A 27,559-nucleotide genomic window follows, 5' to 3' on the forward strand; every position below is an offset into this window, starting at 1 on the left:
GGCCTTTTAATTCTTTCCTCTCCAGAGGGAGGCTTTGGCAAAGCCCCCTCCTCAAACAACTCATTGCCATTTGCTTTTGGGCCAGACCAGATGACACAGTTATTTGGATCCAACCCCTATGCATGATGGAGAGCAACAGTGAGCTTTCTCTCCTAGCCTACTTAGAACATCTGTTGAACTCAGACATCCATCTGTGTGGACATCTTCAAATATAGGATATATGTGCATGGAGAAACCAAAACCTGTAGGCCCAGATAGTGTGGGAGGTATCCGATTATTATTTTTTAAATCCAGGAATTGACTGTACAGTCTGGGCCTACAGATGCTGGATTTTAGGCAAGTAAGCCTTTAAGAATGTCTGGATTTTAAGCAAGTAAGCCTTTAAGAATGTCATCCCCGTACATGGATGTCTCCTGGTGTCTAAGATACACCAGGAACAGGCAGGCGGAGGAGGGAAAGTGAATTTTCCCTGCACACCATACGTAGGAGTGGGGATTATTGGAACCATCCCTGTGCCTTTGTTCGCACATACAGATTGGAAGCCAAGATGCCTATGAAGGGAAGGCCCCTGGCAAAAGCCTCTGTAGCTTTTCACACTGAAGGGGGAGAGAATTGAAGCACCTTTTGCTGGTCCTGCAGCGAACAGCTTGGGAAGGGCCAGCCCTACCCTTAGGCAGAATGAGGCAGCTGCCTCAGGCAGCTGGTTTTAAATATCATGGAAAGGAAGTAAATGGTTAGTAATTTTTCTTGTATTTTGTATGCCCAGGGATTTTCTGCCTCAGGTGGGAAGTAATTCAGCCAGCCCTTGGGTACTATGTACTATACTCAATTGGGGGGGGGGGGTGTCACCATTGGCTATTCTGCCTCAGGCAGCAAAACACCTTGGGGAGGCCCTGAGCAGCTGAGATGCCAAAGTAGAAGAAGGCTTTGTCAAAGCCTCTGTTGTTTTGTACTGGCGAAGAGAGGGTTAGAGAGTCCTTTGGCTTACCTCTCTTCTTGCCTGGGACTCAGTGGGCCAAGCCAAGGTTGATGCTCCTTCCTCCTTTGCTCAGTTCAAAGTATTATTTATTTACATTTATTATACTTGTGATTTAAGTGGTGTGCTGTGTTTTATATCGATTGTTAGCTGCCCCGGGCTCTTCATAAGAAGGGTGGGATATCGATAAAATAAACAATTATTTCACATATCCCTTTTTCCAAGGAGCTTAGGGCAGCGTACATCGGTTACCCCATTTTATCCCCATGACAACCCGGTAAGCAGAATGGCTGGTCCAAAGCAGGGCTAGCCTTATCATTAGGTCGTGTGAGGTGGCGGCCTCAGACAGCAGGTGCTGGGAGGCAGAGAGCTGTTGGGTGGATAGAGCTGTGTCTGCCACGTGACTTGCTCTGTGTTCCCTAAATTAGCCTGCTGTCCTGTTGCCAGTGTTGAAGTAAGAGTCAACCGCCGGTCTAGTTGGCTTTTGTACATGGAACTGGGTGTGGGGGCTCCATCAGCAACATGTCCTGAACCTGGTCCAAAGTCACCCAGTGAGTTTCATGGCTGAGAAGGGATTTGTGCCTAAGTCATCCCGGTCCACGTCCAACCCTCCAACCACTACACCGCCTGGCTCTTTAAGTCCCTCTTCCTGGCACAAACAGCAAAAAGAATAAGCATCTCAGCCACCCACTCTTTAATCCTCCCCTGTTCCACGTAGAAAACAGTCTAAGTCCCTGTTGGAAACTAATTCTCCAAGAGGAAACTTAATTTTCTAACCAGGAACCTGTGCATTTCACTAAAGGCTAGAGAGTGATTTGAGTAGCAGGCAGCCAGACTTGATTTTTTCGTTAAAAAATGGGGGTCAGCTTCTTCGTTCCAGAATCCTAGGTGTAACCCGATACCTGCAGCACCTAGCAGAGACAAATTCCTTTAGTCTGCTATCTCCATCTCAAGATTGGGTCTAAATGCAGACATTCTGGCTGCAACATCCATCCTAATTTGTACACTTGTTTTTTTCTTTTTCCCACCACCCCTTGCTTGTTTTTGTACCATCCAGCCTGATGAAGGGTCCTGGAGAACTCAAAAGTTTGCATGCTACTTTGCAACCTTTTGCTTGGTCCTAATAAAGGCATTGTCCAACTGTGGATTTTGTAGGTTTTTCTTACGGACCAAAGCGGCTACCTTTGCTTTTTTAATGTTTAACCAGTTTCATTTGCAGATAACATTGTCTAGGAAATAGAACAATGACAACGAAACTGGCCAAAACAAAGGCAGAGTTGGAAGATCAGATTTCATAGCAAAGAAGAGGAAGATTGGGCTCTCCCAAGCAAAAATTGGCCCAGTGACTGATCTGGGAGCACCGTAAAGCTGTAGCATTGAGAAAAAGGCAAATTCCATAGTAAGGATTATTGAGAAAAGAAACTGAAAATAAAACTGCCAGTATCGGAACACCTTTATATAAATCTACAGTATCTGAGGCCCTGCACTCTGGCCCACCCGAAGGAGCTGGTAAATTGGCAGGTACCAAGGACTGTGCCTGTTCAGTGGTGGCCCCAGACCTTTGGAACTTTCCCCTGCCCCTCAACATACATATGTCTTTGTCACAGCTGGTTTTTAAGAAAACCCTGAATATTTTTTTTATTCCAGTCTGCGTTTGAAGAACTACAGCTGCTGATGGTTTTAAACGGACATCTTTAAAAATATGGTTACATTATAATTGTAGTTATTTTTATCTGCTTTAAAACTTTATGTAAACTGCCTTGTGAGGTCAGTTTGCCCTGAAAGGTGGGATGGGATATACATCTTTGGACAGATGAACAAATACATAAATAAATATAGGAACTGCTTGGAATATTGTGTATAGTTCTGGTCGCCCCATCCCAGAAAGGAGATCACAGAGAAGGAAAAGATGCAGAAAAGGGCAACTAAAACGATCAAACAGATTGAAGCACATTCCCTACCAAAAGGCGGCTAAAGTGTTGGGGGCTTTTTAGCTTTAAAAAAAGGCAACCAAACAGGGGTGCAAGAGAGCAGGGTTGAGGACCAGTGGCCCTCCAGTGGTTGGACTACAACTCCCATATCCTTGACCATTGGCCATGCCATCTGGGTCTGATTAGGGTTGGAATCCAACAACATCTGTAGGGCCTCAGGTTCCCCCCAACCTCTTACAATAGAGATTTATTTTAAAAAATTACACACAGTGTGGAGAAAACGGTTCCAGATAATTTTTTCAGCCTCTCCCATGATGCTAGAATTTGGGGTCATCCAATTAAACCAATTCTTGGCAGGAAATTCAGGACCCACAAAAGGAAGCATTTCTTTGCACTTATAGTAGGTAGGTAATCCATTTCATTTATGGAATGTCCTACCACAAGATGTTATAATGGATCACCAGCTTAGATAGCTTAAAAGGGGGACTGGACAAATTCATGGAGGATAAGGCTATCAGCAGCTGCATATAGTCAATGATAGCTATATGCAACCTTTGAGTTCACTTCTGAGCACCAGTTGCTGGGGAACAACAACATGGGGGGATGGGGGATGACGCTATTGCCCTCTTGTTCTGCTTGTGAGCTTCCCATTGGGGCATCTGTTTGGCCACTGTGGGAAGTGTGATGTTGAACTAAATGGATCTTCGGTCTGATCCAGCAAGGTTCTTCTTCTGTTCTTATGCTTACAGCTGTGCTGCAGGACTCTGGACTTGATTCTGAGCAGTGTTCCTGAGCCAACACACCATTGCTACTGGAAGAGATTTCTACCCTGAGCACTCAGGGTGTCTAATTTCAGGTGAGTTTTGTAAGGCTTAAAGTGCTCGATGGCTAAAGGCCTGTCTAGTTCAGCATTCTGTTCACATAGAGGCCAACCAGATGCACACGGGAAGACCACATGCGAGACCTGAGTGCAACAGCACCCTCCTGCTCATGTTCCCCAGCAACTGACATACAGAGATATACTGCCCGGGATGCTGGAGGTAATATATAGCCAGTGTGGTGCAGTGGTTAGAGTATTGGACTTGGAAGATCCGGGCTCTGCCATGAAGCTCACTAGGTGACTTTGGGCCAGTCACCAACTCTCAGTCTAACCTACCTCACAGGGGTGTTGTGAGGATAAAATAGAGAGGAGGAGAATCACGTATGCCACCTTGGGTTCCTTGGAGGAAAAAACGTGGGATATAAACGTAATAGTAAATAAACATAAATATATAAAATAAAATAATGACCAGTAGGCTTTGATAGCCTTAACTCTCATGAATTTAATTCAATGTAGAAGCAGTATGCCACTGAATATCAGTTACTGAGTGGTCACAGTGGTTGTGGGCTTCCGAGGGTAGTGGCGGTCTGGTTTGCCACTGCAGAAAACAAGATGCTGGATTAGACAGGCTTTTGGTCAGATTCAGAAGGGCTGCCTATATGCTATGCTCACCCTTTTGCTGTAATGAGAATGCTCTCCACTTTTGATAATTCAGCAAATGATGCAATACATCTGCTCAAGCTGCAGCTTCTCAGGGTTTCCCTTCCCGGAATAAATATGAACCAAGCTCCATCTAATTCAATACAGGTTCTCAACATGTATCCATTAATCTTGACTGAATGACAGTCCCTGGTCTCCAATTCCACCATCTCCACGATTTAGGAATCCTACGGGCCATTCCTTTCGTGGAAGGTATCCTCATAAATTAACCTCCTCCCTGACAAGGATGAGGCTTTCCATATCGGGGTGGTGAACTGAAGAAAACATTAACACTGGTAACGACGGTGGCTGGCAGGCGTAGCCACTGCTCCCTGAACACGTCTGGGGCTGGCCCACACATCCTACTCTACTTCTCACCTTAAGCTGACTGCAGTACTCCTCAAGGTCCTCAGCCTCCTGCCTGCGCCGCTCCAGGTTTTCGCACAGCACCGTGCACTCACTCTGCACACAGGTAGAGCAGGAGGGAACGGCTGAGATGGCAGCAAGTGCATCTCAGAGGCAAGCAAATGTGGTGAGAGGAGGCTGTACTGCCCTGATCAAATGCCCTCTCAGTTAGGCGCCTGTCCAAGTAAACAGCCCCACCTCTACCTTTCTAGCAGCTCATGGCTAGGTCATTCTAGCACAGGGGTGGGGAGCCTCCAAATCCTGCTCTCCTGAGGTCTCAATCCACCTCTCCTGGGGTTTCCAAGATGGCCCAACCTGCTTCCCCTGGCTCCACACTCTTTTCCTTGATCACTGATCATGTGGTGGTTTCTTGGCTTTTGTGTAGCTTGTACTCCATTCTGCAAGGTTGAAATGCGTCTTCTAAGGCCTAGTTACTATCAGTAACAGCTTTTAAGTTACAATGTGCTTGTATTTTTTTTGTATTTTGGCCCTGTCTCCTTTTGCCTTTGGCCCTGCCCACCACTGGGATGCGACCCCTGAGAGCTTCTCTGAATTCAGTCCTCTAGCGGAAAAAGGTTCCCACCCCTGCTCTAGCAGTTCCAATTTCCCTTCAAACAGAAGCTCTCCTAGTGGCATGTTTAGACCGGAGGAACTCACCAATGTTTTTTTACTCCTTCAGTCGAAACATGATTCATATCACCTCTGAAAAAGAGGCAAATCCAAGAAACCCTACGCAAACATCCATATAATATCTGAAATTCATTCATATTCCCATCAAAACTATCAAATTAGAACCCACAGTAGTGCTTTCAGCTTTCAGAGATTTTGACCAGTGGCTTCATGTAGCAATATTCTTAACAGTACAGGAGCCCCAGGTTGGGATGCATATCGAGGAAGGGGCTTTGAATTTTACAGGACAGCCTGGGGCAGGGAATGCCTATGATATCGGAAGAATGCAAGGCACCACCCACCTCCCATATATATACTCTCACAAGAGGGTAGGGCATTGTTCACCAAGCGTAGGGCCTAGAAATGCCTGAGAGGTACAAACAGACAAAAGCCCTGTGCTATGTGTATGTATGTCTAGCTCAATGGTTCTTAAACTGTAGTCTAGGTGCAACTTCTATTGGTTCCCATCAAAAACAGTAGAGGAAAATGCTGAAGAGCCAAAGGGGTGCGTTTTGTTTCCACCACAGAGTGAAGACGCAACTTAAAGTTCAAATGCAAAGCACTTTGCCTTTTCAGCAGTTTAAGCAGCTGGAGTTCAAAGTTCAGCTGTGGGGTCTTCACCCTGGGCAGGCATGTGGCCACATGTCACTAATGTAGCCAGTCGCTGAGTATGGATTCAGAACATCCTCCTGTGTGACAGGAGGTAAGAAAATGTGGTGGCTTACAAAGAACTGAACCAGCCACCACAGTAGTCCTCAACAGAACAAAATGTCAGAGCCCGTGGTCTAGTTCATGGCTGAAAGAACTGAAGAGGACATTTCAGGATGGAGTCTAGACCCTTGGCTGTGTGGCCTGTACTGGAACTGGCGGTGTGGGAGGGGGACAGTCTCCAGACCTGCAGGTTCTGAACATGGCGGTTGACCTTGGACGTCCTTTCCTTGAGGCTGGTGATGGAGTCCTTGGCTCGCAACAGGCCACTATTGTTCACTTCCTGCTGGGGGAGAGCGCAAGAGGGGGGCGGGTCAGGTGAATAGTCCAGTTACTCCTGACCTCTCCACACTTCCTGGGCATTTCTTTCGACCCCGAGGGCTTTAAAACAGGGTAGAAGGTGGCTGAAGGTAGCCCTCTAAATTAAGGAGACGCTGGGACAAAAGGCCTTAGAAGTACACCATTAATAATTAGGAACTCTGAGGGATGCAAGATCCCTCAAGTCAGAAACAGAGGGCACTCCTGTATGATAAACCTCTGGCAGTTGCAGTTTAATGGGAGAAAGGGGGCAGAGGATCCCTTGGGCAGCGTAAGCAGCCAAGCCTGGGGGATGAAGAAACTGGGATGTGAGATGGTGAAACATAGAGCTGGGGAGGTGGCAGAATGAAAACATCCCAGGAAAGGTCCTCGTAAGAGAAGGAATCAAGGAAGGGAGCTAACAATTGCCAAGGGGAATAGTCTCACAGATTTTGCTAACACATATTCAGTTATATCAGTGTTAAAGGTGAGACTCTGGAAGCACATTTAAGAGTAACCATTGCAGGTAATTCCACAGCTTCCCTTCTGGAAGAACCAGCATGGGGGGGACACAACAGTCACTGGGTGCTTCCAGACAGAGGGCTCCTAGGCTTGCCAATCAAAAGGATTTTGCAGCCATTCTGTCTTTTCCTCCTCAATTGATTTTTTTTCTAGTAAGAAAAATATGGAAGTTGTGGTGGGAAAACACGGGAGGGCTACAAATTGAAGATCTTGTTGTCTGGAACCCCCTGTAAAATTCTGTGAATGAGGCAATGCGATAAAAGCCTCCGCTGAAAGCACCCTGAGTTTGCAAGCCTGGACTAACCAAACCCCCTCAGCATCCTTCCCCAAGGTAGTGCCCACCAGATTTTTTGGGCTGCAACTCCCATCAGCCCCAGCCAGCATGGCCAATGGTCAGGAACAATGGGTGTTGTTCATCTGTGGGGCTCTGGTTGGGGAAGGCTGCAATGTTTACCCAAGAATAACCCAACCACAAATCCTATGGACACAAGCAGTTTGTATTTCTCTCCAAAAAGAGAGTTGCCAGGCCTTTCCCCAGCCCTCCTCCTGTGCCTCTAAACAACAATGTCACAAGAAGAAATTTAAAACCAAAAGGGGCAGGGGGTGGGGGGGTTGGTAGGAAGAATGATGGCAAACATGTCGCCAATTTAATTTTTGCCCCTCGGGCTGTTGTTAAAGACACAAGAGGAAGTGCTTGAAAAAACAAGCTGGCAACCGGATTTCAAAAAGATTATCTATTTAGGCATATGACATCCCCCAAAATCCCACCATTGTACATATATTAATTAGATGTCAATTAAGAAACATTTTGTTAGTTGATGTTAGAGACAGTAATTTAGGAGAGAAAAGGTTGACCACTTCAACCAGTTTGCAGAGAACAGTCTTGCTCTGAGGGGGCGGGGGGAGCTGCAATCTTAGCCCTAACCTAAGGGTATTTGGGACGCCCATTTGTGGTGCAGTGGTTAGAGGGCAAGGCAGTGCACTTCAGTGATTAGAGTACTGGACTAGGACTTGGGAGACCTGGGTTCAAATGCCCCTCAGCAATGAGGCTTGGCTCACTGGGTTACCTTGGGACAGTCTTTCAGCCTAACCTACCTCACAGGTCTGTTGTGAGGATAAAATAGGGAGAGGAGGTCACATATGCTACTCTGAGCTCCTTGGAGGAAGGGTGGGATTAAAATATAATGTTGTAATAATGTAATAATTTGTCCTAAATATAGGATATACCTTTAACATTGCTCATTTAGAGCCTTTCAAAACAGGATAATAATTAATAATATAAGGAGGCTTGGTGATTTATAGAAGGGGTCTCAATCCCAGCAGATTTTGATTGGCACTTCCTACTTTCCCTTGGCTGTGGGCATTTGGATGGTGACTAATGGCAGGCAAATAGGGCTTGCACCATGGAGAGAAAGTGAGGATGGCGTGTCACTCTAAGTCTTTTTGTGGCTTTATGGGTATATATGTTCCTTGGCCAGAAGAAGAAGAAGAAGAAGAAGAAGGAGGAGGAGGAGGAGGAGGAGGAGGAGGAGGAGGTTTTAATTTGCATGAAATTCAATGAGTACAGCAATGCAAATGAGGGTGTCTCATAGTTTCCGATAGTGGCCATTCTAACCGAGTCCAACACTGGGACAAACTATACAAGATGAGGACACCTATGTGTATTTCTTCATGAATAAAGCATGTGTGTAAGGGGGAATTCTATTCTTTTTTTGTTTCCACACTAAAAGGAGTTTACCAGTGCCAGAGTCTAACTCTAAACCAGCCATCCCCAAACCTGATGCCCTCCAGATCATCAGGTATTCATCTCCCCATTCCCCACTGGCTCCTTCTCGTGTAAAAAAGAAACCTCCAACCCAGTTTTATGTGTGAATGGCATACACATATGCATAAGATATGTGAACATCCTGTCTGATTTGGCCTAGAGACACAAATCCCGCCTTATCCTGGAAGCTCAGGGTTAGAATTAATATGGGTGCTTCGAGGCAAAGGGCTCCTAATGCTACCATTTAGAAGGCATTGTGCCTCTATTCTGTCTTCCTTAACAGATTTTCTGTGGTTAAAAAACAACAACACAGAAGCAGCGGTGGGAAAACGGGTGGAGGATGTTGTCGGCCGGAGCCCCTGTAAAGTTCCATGAACAAGGTAGGCCAAGGCACCATAAAAGTCTCATCTGGAAGCACCCATGGTGTCAATTAAAATTAAAATAAAAGCAAGCTAAGCAAAACCTCTTAAGCGCACCACCCATCAAATGCCAGTCCTGACAGAAAGACATTTGAATATTTCCTAGAAAGCTACAGGAAGTCCATGCTAATTCTGGAGCTGAAATGTACAGCCTTGGTGTAACGTGATCCTGACAGTCCATACCCACAGGAAGATAGGAGCCTCTGCACTCAACATGAACTGCAGCCTCAGCCCAGACATTTGAGTGCATTGCAGAAGCAACGCCCTGAGGTTACAAAAGCATCAATGACAGATTCCATCACCTCAGCCTGGCATGTCTTTCAGTGGTTTCTGTTGGGCTTAAACCTGGCCTTGGTTGGTTGATGCAACTGAACATTGGCCTAAAAGTCTGTTCAACCCAGTCTGTTCACAGGGCTCTAGGGTGTGTGGGTCGGGAGCCATGTTCTCAGGCTGGGATATGGATTTAAAATGTAGGAGCAGGCCTGCAGGGCTGGCCTTACCATTAAGCAGAGTGAAATAGTTGCCTCAGAATGCAGATGGTGGGGGATGGCAGGGAGTGGTAATGTGGAATAGTAGCAAGATATTGGAGGACAAAGCTGTGTGAATTTCACAGTGTGCTCTTTGCCTCCTAAGGTTACCTGCTGCCTTCAGGTACAGTGGAGGACACTATCCCATTGCCTGTGTGAAAGTTCGATTCAACTGTCAGTCCGGTCACTTTCTGTACATGGAATGGGAGGTATCATCTTGTCCTCTGCATCAGGCAGAACAAGTCTTAGGATGAATCCTGCAGGCCTGGAAAAGGGGAGGATCCCTTTTTGGGGAGTGAGCTTGGGGGGAGGGGTGTTGTTCTATCAACAGAACAATGGCGATGTGGGGTGAAAAGTTTCCCTGACAGACTGACAATTCCTTTCCTCACCTGCTGGCTGGAGGTATCATCATCATCCTCAGACCAGACAGGCTTGGTGGGGAGCAGAAGATCCCTTCTTTCCCCACCTGCTCCCCCCGGAGGACCCCCATCATCTGTGGATTCGTTCTCAGTGGTAGAGTCATCACGTTCCCCATCAGTCAGGTTCAGGAGGGAAACGTTGGTGCAAGCAGAAGAACGCTTCAGATTGAGGTTGGGGCTTTCACTGGTCAAGTGAGGCTCAACCCTGAGGTGGGAAAAAGGGCAGATACGTTAGCCGCAGATGGAGGATGACATCCCTTATTAGATAACACATTTCAGAGAAGCAGCAGTGTTAGTCTGCTGCAGTGAAAACAACAAAGAGTCTTGTGGTGCCTTGAAGCAGGGATGGACAATTGGTGACTCTCCAGATGTTTTAGCCTACAACTCCCCTTAGACCCAAGTAGCATAGCCAATGGTGAGGGCTGATAGGAGTTCTAGGCCAAAACATCTGGAAAGACTCTCCTGCCTTAAAGGGGTAACCATTTATTGTGGCATAAGCTTTTGGAGGCCAGAGAGCCTACTTTGTCATATAAGAAGGCCTTTACCTCTTGGCTAGTCACCCTTTTGCTTTCCTCTCCTACAGTTTCAAGTCCTCTCCTGAGCCAAACAGATGTCACTGCTCAAAGATAAGGAAAGGATGGGAGACAGAAATCCTAGAATTTAAGAGGAAGGCATCTGGTGGTTTAAGGGGCAGAGGAGCAGGCCTGGCATCAAGGGTATGATCGGGGGCCCCCCAAGCAGGGGCACACTAACAAGAGTCCACTGGAGTTCCTTCCCCAATTCACCACTGCAATCTGCTTGTTCACCTGCCTCTTGGTCTGGCCCAGATAGAACAGCTGTGCTGAGGAGGAGCAGCAGCAGATGCCATGGCCTCCTTGCTCCCGCTCCCTGGCTCTCTGCCTGCCAAGCAAGCAAATGGTAGCAGTGATGAGGAAGAGGATGAGGAGCAATTTACAGCTGGTGATAATGGTGATGAGAACATAGACTCACAGAAGAGGGGGCCCATTGAGGGTGTCTTGCCCAAGGGCCCTCAACAACCTGTAGCCAGCACTGCAGAGGAGTTAGATCCAAAGCCAGGAGTTCCAACTCTTTAAAGGCTGCAACCCTATGTGCACTTGCCCGGATGTAAGCCTCATTGCACCCAGCCGGACTTAGCAAATAAGCATGCATAAGACTGGGTTGCCTTTTCCCCCCTCTGTTCCCCTTTCTAACCCCATGGTTGGCATGATAAAACCTGAGATGAGAGAAGTCAGGGTGGGGGAATGGGGGAGAACTCTTCATTTGTCTGGGCAGGAGCCGGAGGCTACTTTCCAGCAGGAGAGGGGAACAGGGGACCCATAGGTTTAGCAAGGAAGGAATGAGGTCACTACAGCAAGGGTTGCTGGGACAGTGAGCTGCTGGGTTTGATAATGAAGGATGCAAGGGACAGTATGCTGGAGCAGGGAGGATTGGGTCCTTGAGTTATCTGAGAGGTTCCTCTCTGTGTTGACTGAAAGGCAGACCACACTTCTGCCAAGCTAATTTTGCTGTGTCATGCTCACCCCTAGACCAGGATGTTTTCTGAAATGCCCTCTTCTAGAGCCATAAACCAGCCTTCCCCAAACTGGTTCCCTCCAGATGTTTTGGACTACAACTCCCAGCATTCCTCACCATTGGCCCTGCTGGCTGGAGCTGATGGTAGGTGAAGTCCAAAACATATGGAGGGATCCAAGTTGAGGACGGCTACTGTAAACAATAACCCCTCTCATAAGAAGCTGTTTGTACCAGGACATACTGTTTGTCCATCATCTAACTGTGGTGATGAGCAGGTCTCCGGGGGCAAGAGGTTTTTCCTATCACTTGCTATCACAGACCCCTTTAACTGGAGATCCCAGGAACTGAACAAGGGGCCATCTCCACACAAAGCAAGCACTCCAACCCTGAGCAATGTCTCCCCCACTCCCATGTCTCTCAGCATGCCCCAAGTAGTGCAGTGAACTCCACCTCCACCCCCTCCCTTCCCAGGGCTCCCACCCATGGAAAGAGACGGCTTTCTTCTTTTTGGGGAAGCCTTTGACGCTGCTAGACTTTCCCAGCTGCTCCTTGCTTCCCTGAGGCCGACTCTCAGTCCCTGTTGATGTGTCTCCAGCTTCGTTGATTTCCTTGGATTGCCAGATGGTCTTCACCACAAAGTTGGCCATTACTGGCTTGGGTACCAACATCCAGTTTGAGCACCAATTTCTTTTCCTGCGCCACACCAGGGAATATTGACCGCCTCCAAGCCAACCGGCTCTCCCAGGAGGGCGGGGATTTCCCAGCTGTTCCCCATGACCTCACAACAGTTGCCATGGTGCCTGCAATCACATGACCCCGCTCTTCCACCTTTGGCCTGTGCCACCAATGTTCTATGATGTCAGAACAGGGAAAGACGCCTTGTCTAAGGGCAAAGTACTGAGAAGGCTGGAAGGAGCTGCATCAACAGAGGTTAGCAAACTAATTTTCTCCCACTGCTTAATGCCAGCCTTGTCCTTCTTGCTCCTTTAAGGCTCATCTAGGGAAGCAATATGGCCAAGTTCAGGTTTCTTCATGTTGACTGAATTTGATTTGAATTGACTCTCTTTTTTATGTGTACAAAACACATCTGACTTTTGGTTCAAGGCTTTGCCTTGTTTTGCTCTATCCTCTGCCTTTCAAAAGGTGCAAGATCAGAACAAAACTGCAGATGGAGACTTCTCTCTCACTTGCTGCTGATTTTGTATTTCTACTTGATCTCTGCTTTTGTTTCCCAGTCATTTGGCCATCAACTCACACAGGATCGCAAGTACAGCTTGGGATGGAGTGGGAAGGAAAATCTAACATCACAGCTGACTGCATTGCCCTGCATCTGAAATCTGGCAAAAATGATGAGCCACCGTTTTTGCATTGAATGGTGTCAGGATTTGTGAGCATAAGAGGCTGAACAGAAACCCGCAGAGAAGAACCTATTTGCAGCTACGACAGGAATCATATTATAGGCTGCCTCCAGTAGACAAACTCAGGGCACACCTTGAAAGCTCTAGCCATCTGTGAGGCAAGGAAGGAGGACAGTGCATTGTAGCTGGGGACAACAAGAACTAAACCTACCAGAGAAGGCTGACAAGACTGAGTGGACTCACAAGGAACACTTAGGTGGCTGCAGTAATTAAAAACAGGATTCAACAGAATAACAAAAATAAATAAAATAACAAAAACAAAATGTCCCCCATTAGCTGGGGCAGCAAGAAATGGAATTTTATGCTCAGACTGAATCTGATCACCAGATGATGGAACTAAATTTTGGCCATCTGTCTTTGTAAGATAATGGGGTTGGCAGAGTTACTCAGTGATTTGGATAGCATCAGAAATTCAGAATACATTTCTTTTGGCAGCTGAGCAGACCCAAACCCTAGATTGTAAGGACTAGCCACTCAGTTTTGTACTTGTTGCCCTCTACCACATCTGCCTTCATTACCTCATCTGCAAAACCTGTAACCTGCTTTGTGTTACACCCACAGCTAGACTAGAGTTGGAAAAGTGGTTTCTTGTCTGGTTTCCATGGCAACAGAGTCTGTTTTGTCAGGTACCAGTTTCCACACACTGACATCTGTTGTGGTTCAGGGCATCTGGTTGGTACAAAAACAAACCTAGCCTCCCCCAGGTTTCCACACTCCCCGCTCAAGCTATGAGGAGACACTTCAGTTTTCGATTAGCCATGGCTTGTAGCAGCATCTGAACCTGACGAACTGTGGTTAATCTTAAATATGGTTTGTTGAAACAACCCAACTTCAAACCATTGTTTAAGAAGCTGGCTTGCTTCAACTAACCATAGTTAAGATTAACCACAGTTTAGGGTTTGGACACCATGCTATGGTTAATCTAAAACAGAAGCTTCCAATCCCCTCCTTGCAGCTGCATCAGAGGAGGAAAGGGGAGGGAGAAGCACACAGACCTGAGGCTCACTGAAACTCATTTGGTAACACTTCTAATGCTGGATTAGATAGACCTTTGGTTTGACCCAGTTTATTTTGATTACCATAGATATTACCCTAGAAATACAAAGGCTCCTGACAGATGTACATTAACCAAACGGTCCCCACTCCTGGTTTGAAATATCCATTTTGTGCAGTTCCCCCCACATTCTAAAATACTAAAACACCTCTCCTAAGGCTTTGTAATTGACATAACAGTTCCATGTAGGCTCCTAGGCCTATGTTCTAAAGAGCAACAGATTCATCCAGGTAAACATGATAGCCTTGACAGTTTGAGCCTCTTTATTCCCTACTCTATGCCTGACAAAACAAGTACAAGATGTTCAAAAGTTTGCTTGCAATGCAAACACCTACGAGCCAAAGTATACATGACTGGGCCCACAGATAAACTGCTTGCCACTGTAAGCATCTGAAATGCACTCTGTCACATAAGAAGCCCACTTACTGTGCAAGTCAGCCCATTTGCATTTGAACTAGCCTGCTAGCAATGACACTCTGGCAGGTGTGCTGCTGGTACATTAACTCAACACATGATGTGAATGGACTGACTCACATGGAAAGCATGTGTATATGCGACAGGAGAGAGGCACAGATGAAAGTCCTGTCTGGAGAGATGCTTTACCTGTGGGCACCATCATATCTGCTTTGGCCATCATGCCCTGGCCTCAGAGGTTCTCAGTAAATAATAGCTTGCTTCCACCACAAGCTGAATGCATTCCAATGCTTCAGCCCCACTCTTCCATCCTTAGGGTTTCAGTGAGAGTTGCTGAGTTGGATCCAGGATCTGCCTTCCTCAGTAGGCCAGGACCTTCCATAAGAGGGAGGGCTCTTCTCACAGAATGTCCCCCCGCCTGATTTTCAGGGGTCCCCCCCTCCTGAGCTCACCCCATTCAGCAGGGTCTCCTGACAATCTGTGTAGCACTTTCAGGGGGCTGGAGGAGCTGTCATGGGAAGGAGGGGGCAAGGAAGTCCACTTCCACCAGTGCAGTTGTTTTGTTGTTGTTTATTCGGTCAGTTGCTTCCGACTCTTCGTGACTTCATGGACCAGCCCACACCAGAGCTTCCTGTCGGCTGTCGCCACCCCCAGCTCCCCCAAGGTCGAGTCCGTCACCTCCAGAATATCATCCATCCATCTTGCCCTTGGTCGGCCCCTCTTCCTTTTGCCTTCTTCTTTCCCTAGCATCAGCATCTTCTCCAGGGTATCCTGTCTTCTCATGATGTGGCCAAAGTACTTCAGTTTTGCCTTTAATATCCTTCCCTCAAGTGAGCAGTCTGGCTTTATTTCCTGGAGTATGGACTGGTTTGATCTTCTTGCAGTCCAAGGCACTCTCAGAATTTTCCTCCAGCACCACAGTTCAAAAGCATCTATCTTCCTTCGCTCAGCCTTCCTTATGGTCCAGCTCTCGGAGCCATAGGTTACTACGGGGAATACCACTGCTTTCACTATGTGGACTTTTGTTGTCAGTGTGATGTCTCTGCTCTTAACTATTTGATCAAGATTTGTCATTGCTCTCCTCCCAAGAAGTAAACGTCTTCTGTTTTCCTGGCTGCAGTCAGCGTCTGCAGTAATCTTTGCGCCTAGAAAGATGAAGTCTGTCACTGCCTCCACATTTTCTCCCTCTATTTGCCAGTTGTCAATCAAGCTGGTTGCCATAATCTTGGTTTTTTTGAGGTTGAACTGCAACCCAGCTTGTGCACTTTCTTCTTTCACCTTCGTCACGAAGTCCCTAGCAGGCAGTGGCAGAAGTGTAATACCACAGCATACCAAGGACAAGGGCAGGAAACGAACGAACGAACAAATAAAATGCTAGACTCCAGCATGATCTTATTCTGAGAATTTTTTCAAAGCAGCATTCCAGGGCCATTTAGGTTTATACAGGATATATATTTTAACATAAATAAAACGCTAACTTGTCAGTTGCTAAGCTTTCTCGTCATGGAACCAGTTCCCATGGTTCAGCTCCCCTTAGTTCGTGCTATAGTTCGTTCACATGAACGGGCCTGCAAATGATTTATTGAAGGTACTGTTGAGATAGGGTCTACCTGAAAGACCCCCAGCCCCCCCCCAAACTTCTGGAGAATTTGAAAACTGGAGAACATGACATTTTAGTTGGTCTTAGTAAAGGTATTATCCTAGTGTGCACCCCAATGGATTACTCAAACGACCACCTAAGTCCTTCCCTGAACAAATCAATTCTGATCCTAATGAAGGTCTCTACAATTACGCAAGAGAACCCTTTGGAACGAGAAACGCAACATTCGAACCCACTCCCAGGGCGCAACATTCGAACCCACGACTTTTCTCTCCCTTCACATTCTACTCCCAGCGCCTATTGGCCCAAAAGTGGTGACGACATCGGCGCCCCCTCTCCGGAAATGCAGCCCAGTCTCCAAGTCTCTTCTCCCTAACGTTCCTTTTGCCGCCGTTCCACTGTCAGGTCATTCAGCCAATGAGACGAGGAATTTGCCTTGAAGGACACTTGAAGGATTTTTCATCCAATAAGAGCCTAGAAGAGGTGTTGACTGCCCGTCAATGGGGGCGGAGGTTAAGCTTGCTGATTTCGCGAGAACCGACACTAAAGCCGGAGAAGGGGAAGGCGGGGTATCGCTTGAGCGACATTTCTTAGGAGCTACCGAGAAAGAGACACTATCTAAGGAGGCGGGAGAAAGTGAAGGATGGGCGGGATACATCGTGACCCACGCCCAATGGAAAATGCAGAACGGTTGGGGACTTATTTGACATAAGGCGCCCAGCGGATCCAATACGGAGGAGCGCAGGCGGGATTTAAACCTATCGACCAATCGTCGAGGAGGCTGGTTTGACTCCAGTCAATAGGAATCGGGATAGGCTTGAGAGGCGGTACCTCAACCCAATAGGACACGAAAGCGCTCTGTGACGGACGGAGCGAGCGGCCAATCGGCTTGGACTGGGTCGGTTCGGTGCTGCTGGGCCAGGTCCGGGCGCGGAGCGGAGCATCGCCGGGGTCCCGATCCGCCACCGCCACCATGCCGGCCGTTTCCAAGGGAGACGGGATGCGGGGCTTGGCCGTCTTTATCTCCGACATCCGAAACTGTGAGCGACTGGGGGGGGGCGGGGAGAAGGGGCGATCGGACCGCGGGGAGGACTCGGCAAGGGGTCCGGCCAGCGCGGGCGTGGGGAGAGGCCCTGCGGCCGGGGAGGGCCAGCGCGGCGCGGGGAGGGCGGCGGCGGCGGCTGGCTGGCTCGAAGCAAAGGGCTTGAGCCGCGGGGAGGGGCTCTTCCAGCCCGCTTGGAGGGAGGGGGTCAGCCGGGCTTCGGGAGGAAGCGAAGGGGACGGGCAAGCGAGCAAGCAGGCTGGCAGGAGGCGACCTGAGAGCAGGGTGATGGGCTCGGCTTGTCAGGGTGGACGACGCCAGCCCAGCCAGGCCGACCACTCGGGCATGCCCGCAAAGAGAGCGGGCCAAGGGGTGGTGCCGAGTGGGAGGTGGGCATCATTTTGGGAGGGAGCTGGCGGCTGGCAACGGGAGAGGGATAGAAGTTGTAGGGATAGTTTGACGAGGGAGGGGGGTGCTGGAGAATGTTGCGTTGACCGGAGAGTCCCCCCGCATGGTTGTGTACTGTCAATTTAGCTTTCCTCAACCTGGCGCCCTCCAGATGTGTGGGGCTGCAACTCCCATAATCCCCAGCCAGCATGGCCTGGCTGGGGATTATGGGAGTTGGAGCCCAACACATCTGGAGGGCTCCAGGTTGAGGAAGGCTGATCTCACATGAGTGTTTTAAGCTTTAGGGTTTGCTTGACACTAGGACTGTAATATTTGAGGGGGAAAGAAGGTGGAGGCCAGAAACAGAAAGTTGTGGAGAGGGAGTGGGAGGAGCAGCTTTGGGGGCAAAGAAAATAGAGAAGGTGTTTGTGTCGGGGTGTTGGAGGGCAGCAGAGAGGTCACCTGTTTTGCTCAGGTGTGAGGTTCAGTTCTCTCCCTCTTCCCAATACTGCAAGAGCATCCAAAGAGATTGCAGGTCAATCAAGGCATTCAGGTGTTCAGGCGTTGGCATGTCACAAGGATGGACACACTCATAGACTTCCATAGGGTTGGCTTCGGCTCTCTATACAGTGCCCTTCTTCTTGCAGAGCATTATGTTGGAGTTTATTGGGGTGCAGAGGGTGCAAAAGGATCTCCAGAGGTTGGCCCAGAGGGCTTGTAGGGATACTGTTGCCAGCCAAGTGGGGCACAGCTATTTACATCCTGTGTATGGAAAGGGAGGGGAAGATGCAGATTCTGCTCCAAGATGACAAAATAAATTGTAGAAAGGCTTCTGGTTGCTGGGAGCCAAATCATATTTTCCGTGGCGTTGGCTTCCATTGGATGTCAGCCGGAGTCTAGAGGAGTGATAGTTGACAGTGAGGACAAATGGGTGTGATCCTGGTAGTTCGGAAGTATACATTTATAGCTCCCAAGAAAAAGATTGCCAGTTACTGGGCTCAGTAGAAAGTCTTCTGAGTCCTTTCATTTCCCAAGCCTGCTTCTGCATTTACAGAGGAGATTCCAGTGTTCAAGGTAACAAGGGTGAAACCCAGGAGATCTGAATTCAGACCCAACTCCACCTTTCTAGATTTACGCAGAGATGTTCCACTATGGTCAGAGACTAGAATTGTTTGATTCAGCCTACTTTCCTACTTCCTTCTCATGAATCCTAATCTTCTCCCCTACCCCACCCTTCCTCTTCTTGGCAAAAAGGAAAGAAAAAAAGAAGCATTGCGCAATATCAGTTTTGCAAGAATAATACATACAAGCTAAGTGGTAGTAGCTCTCTATGGATGACAGCCTGCAGGGCTAATTTCACATAATCGTTTTTAGACTATGGAGTTGCTGGAGTTGATTCTTCGCTGTATTCCCGCCCCCCCCCCCAACACTCCTGAATGCAAGAGCACAAACCACCACTAGCCTAGACAACCTTTAACAACTGAACTTGACCAGGCCATGGCAAATTGTAATTATGTCACATGTTGGAGCATTCTTAAGATACCTTAACTCCACTGATTTCCAGAGGGGTAGCCATTTTAGCTTGTTGCAGCAAAAGCAACAGAGTCTTGTGGCACCTTAAAAACCAACATTTATTACAACATAAGCTTTTGTGAACTGCAGCCCACTTTAGCAGATGCATGAAATGTTATACTGAATTTCTCATGTGTGTTTGTGTGTGTGTGTGTATATCTATATATCAGGGATGTTTCCTTTAGAGATGGAATTTGGCCTTTCAGCCTGAAAGCCAAATTCCATTTCAGAGAAGCCCTTGGGGGCCACTTTCCAGTGGTGGGTGGGGCCAAAGGCGAAGGGGGCAGGGCCAAGAATATTTTCACTTAAAGGTTCTACTGCCAGTAACTAACCCTAAGGAAAGGCATTTCAAGCTTTTAGAATGGGAGGAAAGCCTGCACAAATACTGGGAAACCACCAAATTGTTGGTCACTGGGGGAAGGGGTGTGGCTATCTGGGAAACCCCAGAGGGCCTGTTTTGGCCCTCAGGCCTGAGGTACTGCACCCCTGGTATACACACACACGTATATACACATGGTGCTGGGGGAGGCAGTTTGTAAACAGTGGGCTCTGGGAACAGAAAAGGGCAACTAAAATCATCAAGGGGCTGGAGCATCTCCCCTATGAGAGAAGGTTGCAACAGCTGGGATTGTTTAGCTTGGGAAAAAGGCGAGTGAGGGGAGACATGATAGAGGTTTACAAAATTATGCATGGTGTGGAGAGTGTGGATAGGGAGACATTTTTCTCCCTCACTAGAACCTGGGATCATCCCATGAAGCTGATTGGTGGGAGATTCAGGACAGATAAAAGGAAGGACTTCTTCACCCAGAGCGTAGTTAAACTATGGAATTCGCTACCACAAGACGTAATGATGGCCACCAATGTGGATGGCTTTAAAAGGGGGTTAGAGAAACTCCTGGAGGAGAAGGCTATCAATGGCTACTTGTCTTGATGGCTATGTGCTACCTCCAGTACCAGAGGCAGTGAGCCTATGGACACCATTTGCTGGGGAACACGGGTGGGAGGGTGCTGTTGCACTCATGTCCTGCTTGTGGGTTTCTGGTCGACAGCTGGTTGGCCACTGTGTGAACAGAATGCTGGACTAGATGGACCCTTGGTCGGACCCAGCATGGCTTGTCTTATGATCTTAAATGCAGAATGTACAGACAGTGATAATTACCTTACTTACAGGAGCCATTCAAAAACCAATTGTCTGTTAAGACAGACATCCTTGCATTGGTGAAGTGGGCTGTAGTCCATGAAAGCTTATGCCAGGCCTCCCTAACCTGGTGCCCTTCAGATGTTTTGGATTTCAATTCCCATCAGCTGCAGCCAGCGTGGTTAGTGGTCAGGCATGATGGGAGTCATAGTCCAAAAGATCTGGAGGGCACTAGGTGGGGGAAGCCTGGCTTATGCCATAATAAATTCATTAGTCATTAAGGTGCCACAGTCATTTTCACTGCACTGGCATTTCAGGGAAAGGTCCATTCTGTGGTGAGTTTGACATGGCTAAAGACTGTAATTGGGTCAGGACCAGCAGAGGGCATATTGGTTCTTTTCATGCAGCTCTGCTTGGGAGGTAGAGGCTCGCTAGGCGTGAGTTTCCTGGTTTGAGGCTGCCTTTGACCAGTGCAACTGGCACCTCTGAAAATGTTAAGGGAGGGGAAGAGCTCAGTGGTGGAGCACCTGATTTGCGTGCAGAAGGTTCTGGGTTCGATTGCTGGCATGTCTGGTTAGAAAGATTGAGTAGAAGGTGTCGGAAAAGGCCTCTCCTGGCCTGAGACTGCAGAGCTGCCAGTCAGAGTAGAGTCAATACTGGGCCAGGCAGACAAATAGTCAGACCAGGTACAGCTTCTTCACAGGGAACAGCTGTGGCTGTCATAGAGTGCCTGCTTTGCATAGAGAAGGTCCCAGGTTCAATCCCTGGCATCTTCAGGTAGGGCTGGCAAAGCTCTTGCTTAAAACCCTGGAGAGCCATTGCTGCCAGTCAGTGTCTACAATACTGAGCCAGATGGACCAGTGGTCCGACTTAGTGGCCAGGTTCGGACAATCAGCAGCGAAAAGAAGCCACAGTGGCTTCTTTTGCCTGCCCTGTGTGTGCCACTTGACCGCACGCCATTTCTATAATTACCCTCGCCATGGAGCAGGTTGCTGTGTTGTCCGAAGTCAGCGATGTGTGTGGTGGGGGTAGCTTCCAAACCACCCCACAACCCATGGCTTGTTATTGGAAACCACCCCCACTGTGCATCTCTCCAGGTTCGGATGACATGGCAACCCATGCCGCACCAAGGGTAATTAGGGAAATGGTGGGTGCGCGCGTGACATTTGTGCGGTAGGGAAAAGAACGGTGGCTTTTTCCCCCTCTGCTGATCGTCTGAACCCAGTCAGTATAAGGTGGTTTCTTACGTTCCTATGGATCTAGAACTGGAAGATCAGATCCCAAATCCTAGTTTGAGATCTTTTTCTGAGCTTGCTTCACACTGATGCAAGGTCCACGTGTCTGCATATTCCTCTCAACTGCCAATGTTTTGTATGTTTTGCTTCCAGGAAAAAAACCTGGAAGTGGGTGGAAGGTCTATTTCTGAGGGTGGTATTGACACACCTCTGAAGCAGAAGTGTCATAAAATAGCCAAATTGGAGCAGGGGTCCCTGTGCCTTTAATGATCGTGTGCAAGAGGGTGTTTTTGCAAGGTGCAGCTTGTCCTGCAGGAATAACAAAAGCGGCCTGCTGCCAAAACCTCCTTGTGAACACAGCTGTGAAATGTTCAGGAGCCTGGTCCTTTTTGGCCACTCTTAAGTACCAGAAAAATCTGGATCCCTGTTTATATTTTAAAAAATGACCCTTCAGCCTCCATTTGCATCTCCAAAATAGACATAAGAATGATGTCAGGGGTTCAGATGAATAAACAGGGCCAAATCCTTTGCATTTTCAAAGTGCTGACGGTCATAAGAGGGTATAAACACTTGGAAGGAGTCACTACTACGGCTAATATTTTGGGGTGGGATATTGTGTGGAAGGTGTTTGAGTTACAGGTGCCCGTTCCACTGAAAAGAGGGAAGTGTGTGTTGGCGGCTGTGTGGGTGGAGAGAATTCTAGAGAAGTTTAAAAGGACTAGCGGTTCATGCTGTCAGAGGCTCTCTGGAACACTAGCCAAGGAAGGAACAGGCAGCCGAGGAAGCACTGGGAAATGTGTGGGCAGCCTGAGCTGAAAGAGTCAAAGAGGAGGCTGCGTCTTGGTGGCACATTCTGTTTTGGAGATGAAGGAATCTTTCTGCCGTCAATGTGTGGGGCCTGATGGCCGCAGACCTGTGAAATCTCAAATTCCAAAATGGCCTTGTCTCTTGCCCAGTGTTTGGTCTGGGAGCGCTGAATCCTTTAGCAATGGTGTAGCTAAGGAGGGGTGGACAAGATCAGTGTCTGGATGGGGGATCCCCCAAGGAGGCCTGTGGAAGTGGTTCTGAGCTCCCAGTAGGAAGAGCAGGATGCAACAAATAAACACATTTCACAGGCCTGTCGCCTGGTCATTCCTCCATGCTACAGATTTCCTCTGAACAGTAACGCTGACACTACGGGGGTAATCATTTTTCCATTTGAGGTGATGGATCTCTATGTGAAGCTAGAGGGCAGAGGGAATCTGTGGCACCCCAGATGCTGCTGGGTTCCAACTCCCCTCAGCCCCAGCCAGGATGGTCAAGGATAATGGGAGTGGTAGTCCAGCAACATCTGGAGGGCTGCAGTTTTCCCACCCCTGAAAATGATTGCCCCCCCGAGAAGTGAGCGAGGGCCTCTTATGTGGCAGGCTCTCAAAAACTTGTTCACGCTTTCTAATTTGACCGTTCATTTGGCTGCACTTGCATGCTCTTGACAGGGTGCTGTTGGGACAAAAAAAAAGAAAAAGAGATCAATCACGGCTGTTTAATTCTATGAATGTGATTGGGTTTTTTAAAGGCTCCTGGCAAAGCATTTTGAGGAAGCAACCATTTTTCTTTAAGAAGCAGATTTTCCTACTTCAGTCACGACGAACACAAGGACTGGTGCATGTGTGTGTGTAGCCTTCTGTTCGTGGCAGGTGGAGAATCTATTTTGAACCTGTCTGCACTTTTAGTCCAAATATACAATGGGGAGGTGTTGGGGAACACCCATGTCTTCCTAGAGAGGGCCACCTTGCACTGTGTGGTATAAATAATTGCCCCCTTCCTGCAGATAGCTTTCCAGCGGCATTGGCGCATCACTATAAGCCAAAAGTGAAGGCTTAAACCAGTATGCTTGTGCATGTAGCCTGTTTGTTCCTGCCTTGTGCCGTCTGAACCCAGGATTATGGTTAAGTGTGCCCAAACAAGCCAGGATTCATAAGCCAACAACAACCCTGGCTTAAAGCTGGTTTATAACCTTGGCTTGTTTGGGTGTGCTAGCCATAATCCTCAGTTTGGACGTCACATGAAGCAATTCTCTTCCTGGTTTAGTTTCCCCGTTTTCGGAAGGAGGGAAAACTGTGGCCTCTGGCTGTCTCTTGTGTTAGGGCTTGACACTCCTTTCCCCTGTTTCCAATAAATTTCTGCTCCTCCCCCTTCCCCCCTGCCCAAGCTAGCTCCTTGTATAAGCAGCTTCTTCCCTTTTAGTTTTTGTGAACCGCCCAGAGAGCTTTGGCTATTGGGCGGTATAGAAATGAAATAAATAAATAAATAAATAATAAATTCCCTCCCCACTCAAAAAGGTCAATCACTGAGCCCCATATATTTAGCCCCCACAGCAGAAGCAGTTGAATATGCAAGGGATCCGTGTGTACTTGTTCTTGCCTTCTCCTGCATGGCTGATTTATTTGTGGGTCATCTTCCGCTTGCTGGGGGGAAATAGTCCCTGAGCTTCAGCCCTTGTCACTGAGCTCCTGTGGGAATGGGATCTGGGGTTCTCTTCTCTGCAGGAAGCACTGTTTTCAATCCCCCACTACTTAGATCAGCAACTAAGTGGAAATGTGTTTACTCTCCAGGTACCACCATATGCAGCAGGGGTAGGGAACCTCAGGCCAGTGGGCCAAATCTGACCCTCCTTTGGTTCCACGGGGGGCCTCCTGGGTTTATCAGAAGACCACACACCTTTCCCCTGGACCCACCCTCTTCCTCCCAATGCCAGTCATTTGTTTTCTCAGCTTTTGTGCAAATTGCCCCCCCCCCCCCAAAGGTTGAAATGTCTCCTAAGGCTTAGTTTCTGACAGTAAGAGTTTTAAGTGAAAATGTGTTGGTGTTTTGGGCCCCATCCCTTTTGCCTTTGGCCCTGCCCACCACTGGAATGTGGCTCCTGAGAACCTCTCCAAAACTGAATGCGGCCCTCGTGGGAAAGAGGTTCCCCACCTCTGATACGCAGGTCAGTTTGCCCTCTCTTGCCAGTTCTGGTATGAGACTGACTAGTCCACACACCCCTGGTGGGATGGGCACAGCATCCTTTGCCCTCTGTGGGGAGATATGCATGGACCTTTTCACCCCGTAAGGGGCAAACAATACACGATGGTGGAGATCCGTGATGGGATCTTCCCAACCTCTTGATTTTCACTCAAGAGCAGCCCAGGCTTGGAACAGAGCAGGGTGGGGTGTTAAAATCCTTTCCTCTTTTCTCATTTTCCCAATCTAAGTTCCACCCTCTCCCTAAGCTGGGCAAACATCAGTTTCGTTGGTTGTGGGTGGGGGGAACGTTTACTACTAAAACAGCAGTGCGGGGTTACATCCAACTTTTGGGGGCTGTTTTTAAGTGGAGTTCTCAGAACCCACTGGTTGCTTTTAAGTTAAAAACAGCAACAAAAAATTTGGGCGCTCCAGTGACCGATCTCTTGTCCTGTGTCTAACTGGAGGTGTTTTTGCTGGGAGAAGCAGACCGTGAGCCCTGGGTCCTTTCTTTCTGGTGCACTACTTCATTTTTGGTGCTGTTTTTTCCCCTGAAGTGTGTGTGTGTGTGGTGGGGAGTGCTTCCATTTGTATCACACTGGAGAGCCGGTGTGGTGGTTAAGAGTATTGGACTAGGACTCTGGAGATCTGGGTTCTAGTCCCCACTCAGCCATGAAGCTCACTGGGTGACTTTGGGCCAGCCACTGACTTTTAGCCTAGCCTACCTCACAGGGTTGTGAGGATGAAATGGAGAGGACTCATGTGTGCCTCCTTGGGCTGCTTGGAGGAAGGGTGGGCTATAAATGTAACAAATAAATTTACTCCCGTTTATCCAACCTCTCCCCACTACACACACACCTCCCACCCCAGACTTTCTTTCTTGATGTGATGTGTAGGTGTTCAGTACCAAGCACGCTGTCCAGGTGGGCTGAGTGGGCGATGTATAGAAGAGGCTGGCATTTTTCTTGTTTGAATCCCTTTGTCTTTTGTTTCCAGGTAAGAGCAAAGAGGCTGAAATTAAACGAATTAACAAGGAGTTGGCCAATATCCGGTCCAAATTCAAGGGTGAGTTCTTGTGCTGTTTTCTCCTTCCTTCCTTCCTTCCTTCCTTCTTCTCTTTCTCTCCCACCTTGCAGGGTATGTTAGCAGTTTCACACCAAAGCTCCCTACAGCAGCTCCATGACTCAGCCTGACGGCTTACTCACCACCTCTTGTTTTCTTTCTCTGTCTCCCCACCCATTGACCGTGCTTATCTGTAGTCGCTGCCCAGGTTGGTTCAGCTCCCGTTTCCCATCTTTTCAAATTCTCTCTTGGCGATGCTCTGTTGAAAGGTGCTGCATGTGGCATGTCCGCAGTTGAGGGCTGACCCCTGCGGGCTCAGGGTCAAAACTCTAAACAGCTGGACGGTTCTAGGTCTCCAGCTGGGACATTGAAATGAACGTGGAAAAAGGTCTGATTCCCAGGCCCTCTGCTTTAACCAGAAGTCTCCTGTCTCCCGGAGAATCCAGGAGTGGCTGGCGCTGGCCCTGTATTTTGCTCAGCTCAAGCCAGTCTTGTCCAAATGAACCTGGGAAATCTTTCTCCCAGCAGCCTTTCCCTTTTTAGCCCAGTGAATGCCAGCCCCTCCCTCCTGGATCTGGAGAGTGATGGGGAAGATTGGAGGCCTCTGGAACATGCCCTCACCTGGCCAGGGTGTTCATGAAGGGCTCTGTGTTGGAGAGGGGCAATTTTCTTTGCTTCCTCTGCCAAAAATACAAAAAGTGCTTAAAAATTATTGGCAATATAATTTAACACAAAAGAGCCAATGCAGTTCCAAAAGTAGGGGGATTTTAATACAATCAGTTAATAACTGTGCTTTCTCAATTCAATATTTATCTTGCTTTTTTCTAGTTCAATGTGTATTATAATCAGTTATAACTGTTGAACAACTTCTAAGTCCTCTTTCCCTATATTCCAGTCATTATTCTTTTGTCTCCAGTACTAAATAAATTAGTCCTGATGATCTAAAGAACCCTTTTTTGTAACTTGACTCTCCCATATGTATTTTAATAATAGGCAATCTTATGCATTAATACCCTATATCAAATATTATTTTCCCATTCCCTTAGAAATGGTACTTCTTGTTTTTCCCCATTTTTAGCTCTTAGAACCTGAGCTGAATCCAACATGTTTGCAATTATCCATTTATGCCACCAGTCCATCTATCTTACCTAATAATAAAACCACTGAGGCAAAAAATGCTTGAACAGAAACTCAAACTCTTCTCCTTGTGTCTACATCTCCACCTGAGATTCACAGGATTTAACAAGCCCCATTCCACTACTGTCTCTGTGATCAGGACATTAGATGGGGGTAGGGGGAAGGGATGGGCACGCAAAGTGCACAATTGTGCAACCTGTGCCATGGTTTGTTGTTTTTTTAAGGCAGGAGGAGGAGTTTAAATTAGGAGGATGACAGAAAGCAGCAATCCTAATTGTGGATCTTCAGGCAGAACCCACTTATGTCTGAGTAGACAGTGGCAGGTGGACACAGGATCCCTAGTTCCTGGCACCGCCTCTCAGAAAGTCTAGCAGTTTTGATTCCTTTCTTATGCTGCTCCTTTCTCTGACAGACCTAATTTCCTTGTTGTCAGGGAATCCCTATGGTTCTTAACTGCAGGGCAACAATTTAGGAATTGCCTGTGGAATCCAGAAACAGAGCACATAGTTTGTTGCTGGGTTGTGAACTCTGTGTTTAAACCATGGGTTGTTATTATGTGTGAACCCAGAACTATGGGTTATTCATGGGTTGTTTTGCCAGGCTACAAAGGTGGTGGGCAAGAGCGGTCAAAAATTCCAGCCGCTCATGCTAGTACTACAGTGCTGCAAAGGTATTTGGGATGCAGGGAGGGAGCAGGTGAAGGAGGAGGGTAACAAATAACCCAGGGATTGAGAAAACAAACTATGGTTTGTTCAGTTGTCTGCCAGACAACCCTGGGTAGGGCAACAAAATATGGGTTAAATAAAGGACGGGTAAGCACACACTGAT

General features: G+C 47.9%; 2 protein-coding genes and 1 long non-coding RNA gene across 9 annotated transcripts in view; 2 read left to right on the forward strand and 1 right to left on the reverse strand.

Moving 5' to 3' along the window:
* Nucleotides 1-12,337, reverse strand: part of TSKS (testis specific serine kinase substrate) — a 30,033-nt gene extending 17,696 nt beyond the window's left edge. Inside the window, exons 1-4 of the mRNA XM_084804993.1 lie at nucleotides 12,171-12,337; nucleotides 10,128-10,362; nucleotides 6,396-6,494; nucleotides 4,805-4,888 (exon numbers count right to left, since the gene is read on the reverse strand). Coding sequence (XP_084661119.1) covers nucleotides 4,805-4,888; nucleotides 6,396-6,494; nucleotides 10,128-10,362; nucleotides 12,171-12,337 — 585 coding nt within the window. The remainder of the gene's footprint in view (nucleotides 1-4,804; nucleotides 4,889-6,395; nucleotides 6,495-10,127; nucleotides 10,363-12,170) is intronic.
* On the forward strand, nucleotides 527-13,391 carry LOC146341206 (uncharacterized). Its single transcript, XR_014783860.1, has 4 exons — nucleotides 527-733; nucleotides 3,657-3,763; nucleotides 9,076-9,172; nucleotides 12,926-13,391. It is a non-coding gene; the product is annotated as an uncharacterized LOC146341206 (long non-coding RNA).
* A 3,682-nt stretch (nucleotides 13,392-17,073) lies between these two features.
* AP2A1 (adaptor related protein complex 2 subunit alpha 1) overlaps nucleotides 17,074-27,559 on the forward strand; it is a 43,310-nt gene continuing 32,824 nt past the window's right edge. For 4 of the 7 annotated variants that reach the window (XM_084804995.1, XM_084804999.1, XM_084804997.1 and 1 more), the window contains exons 1-2: nucleotides 17,074-17,216; nucleotides 25,529-25,597. In XM_084804995.1, the coding sequence (XP_084661121.1) occupies nucleotides 17,150-17,216; nucleotides 25,529-25,597 (136 nt within the window). In that variant the 5' untranslated portion in view covers nucleotides 17,074-17,149. The remainder of the gene's footprint in view (nucleotides 17,217-25,528; nucleotides 25,598-27,559) is intronic. The other 3 variants (XM_084804996.1, XM_084804998.1, XM_084805001.1) reach the window with 1 other exon arrangement.

This window comes from Heloderma suspectum, chromosome 6 (assembly GCF_057233095.1).
Source record: "Heloderma suspectum isolate Gila_16-S chromosome 6, 16-S_ref, whole genome shotgun sequence".
NCBI classification, from domain to species: Eukaryota; Metazoa; Chordata; class Lepidosauria; order Squamata; family Helodermatidae; genus Heloderma; species Heloderma suspectum.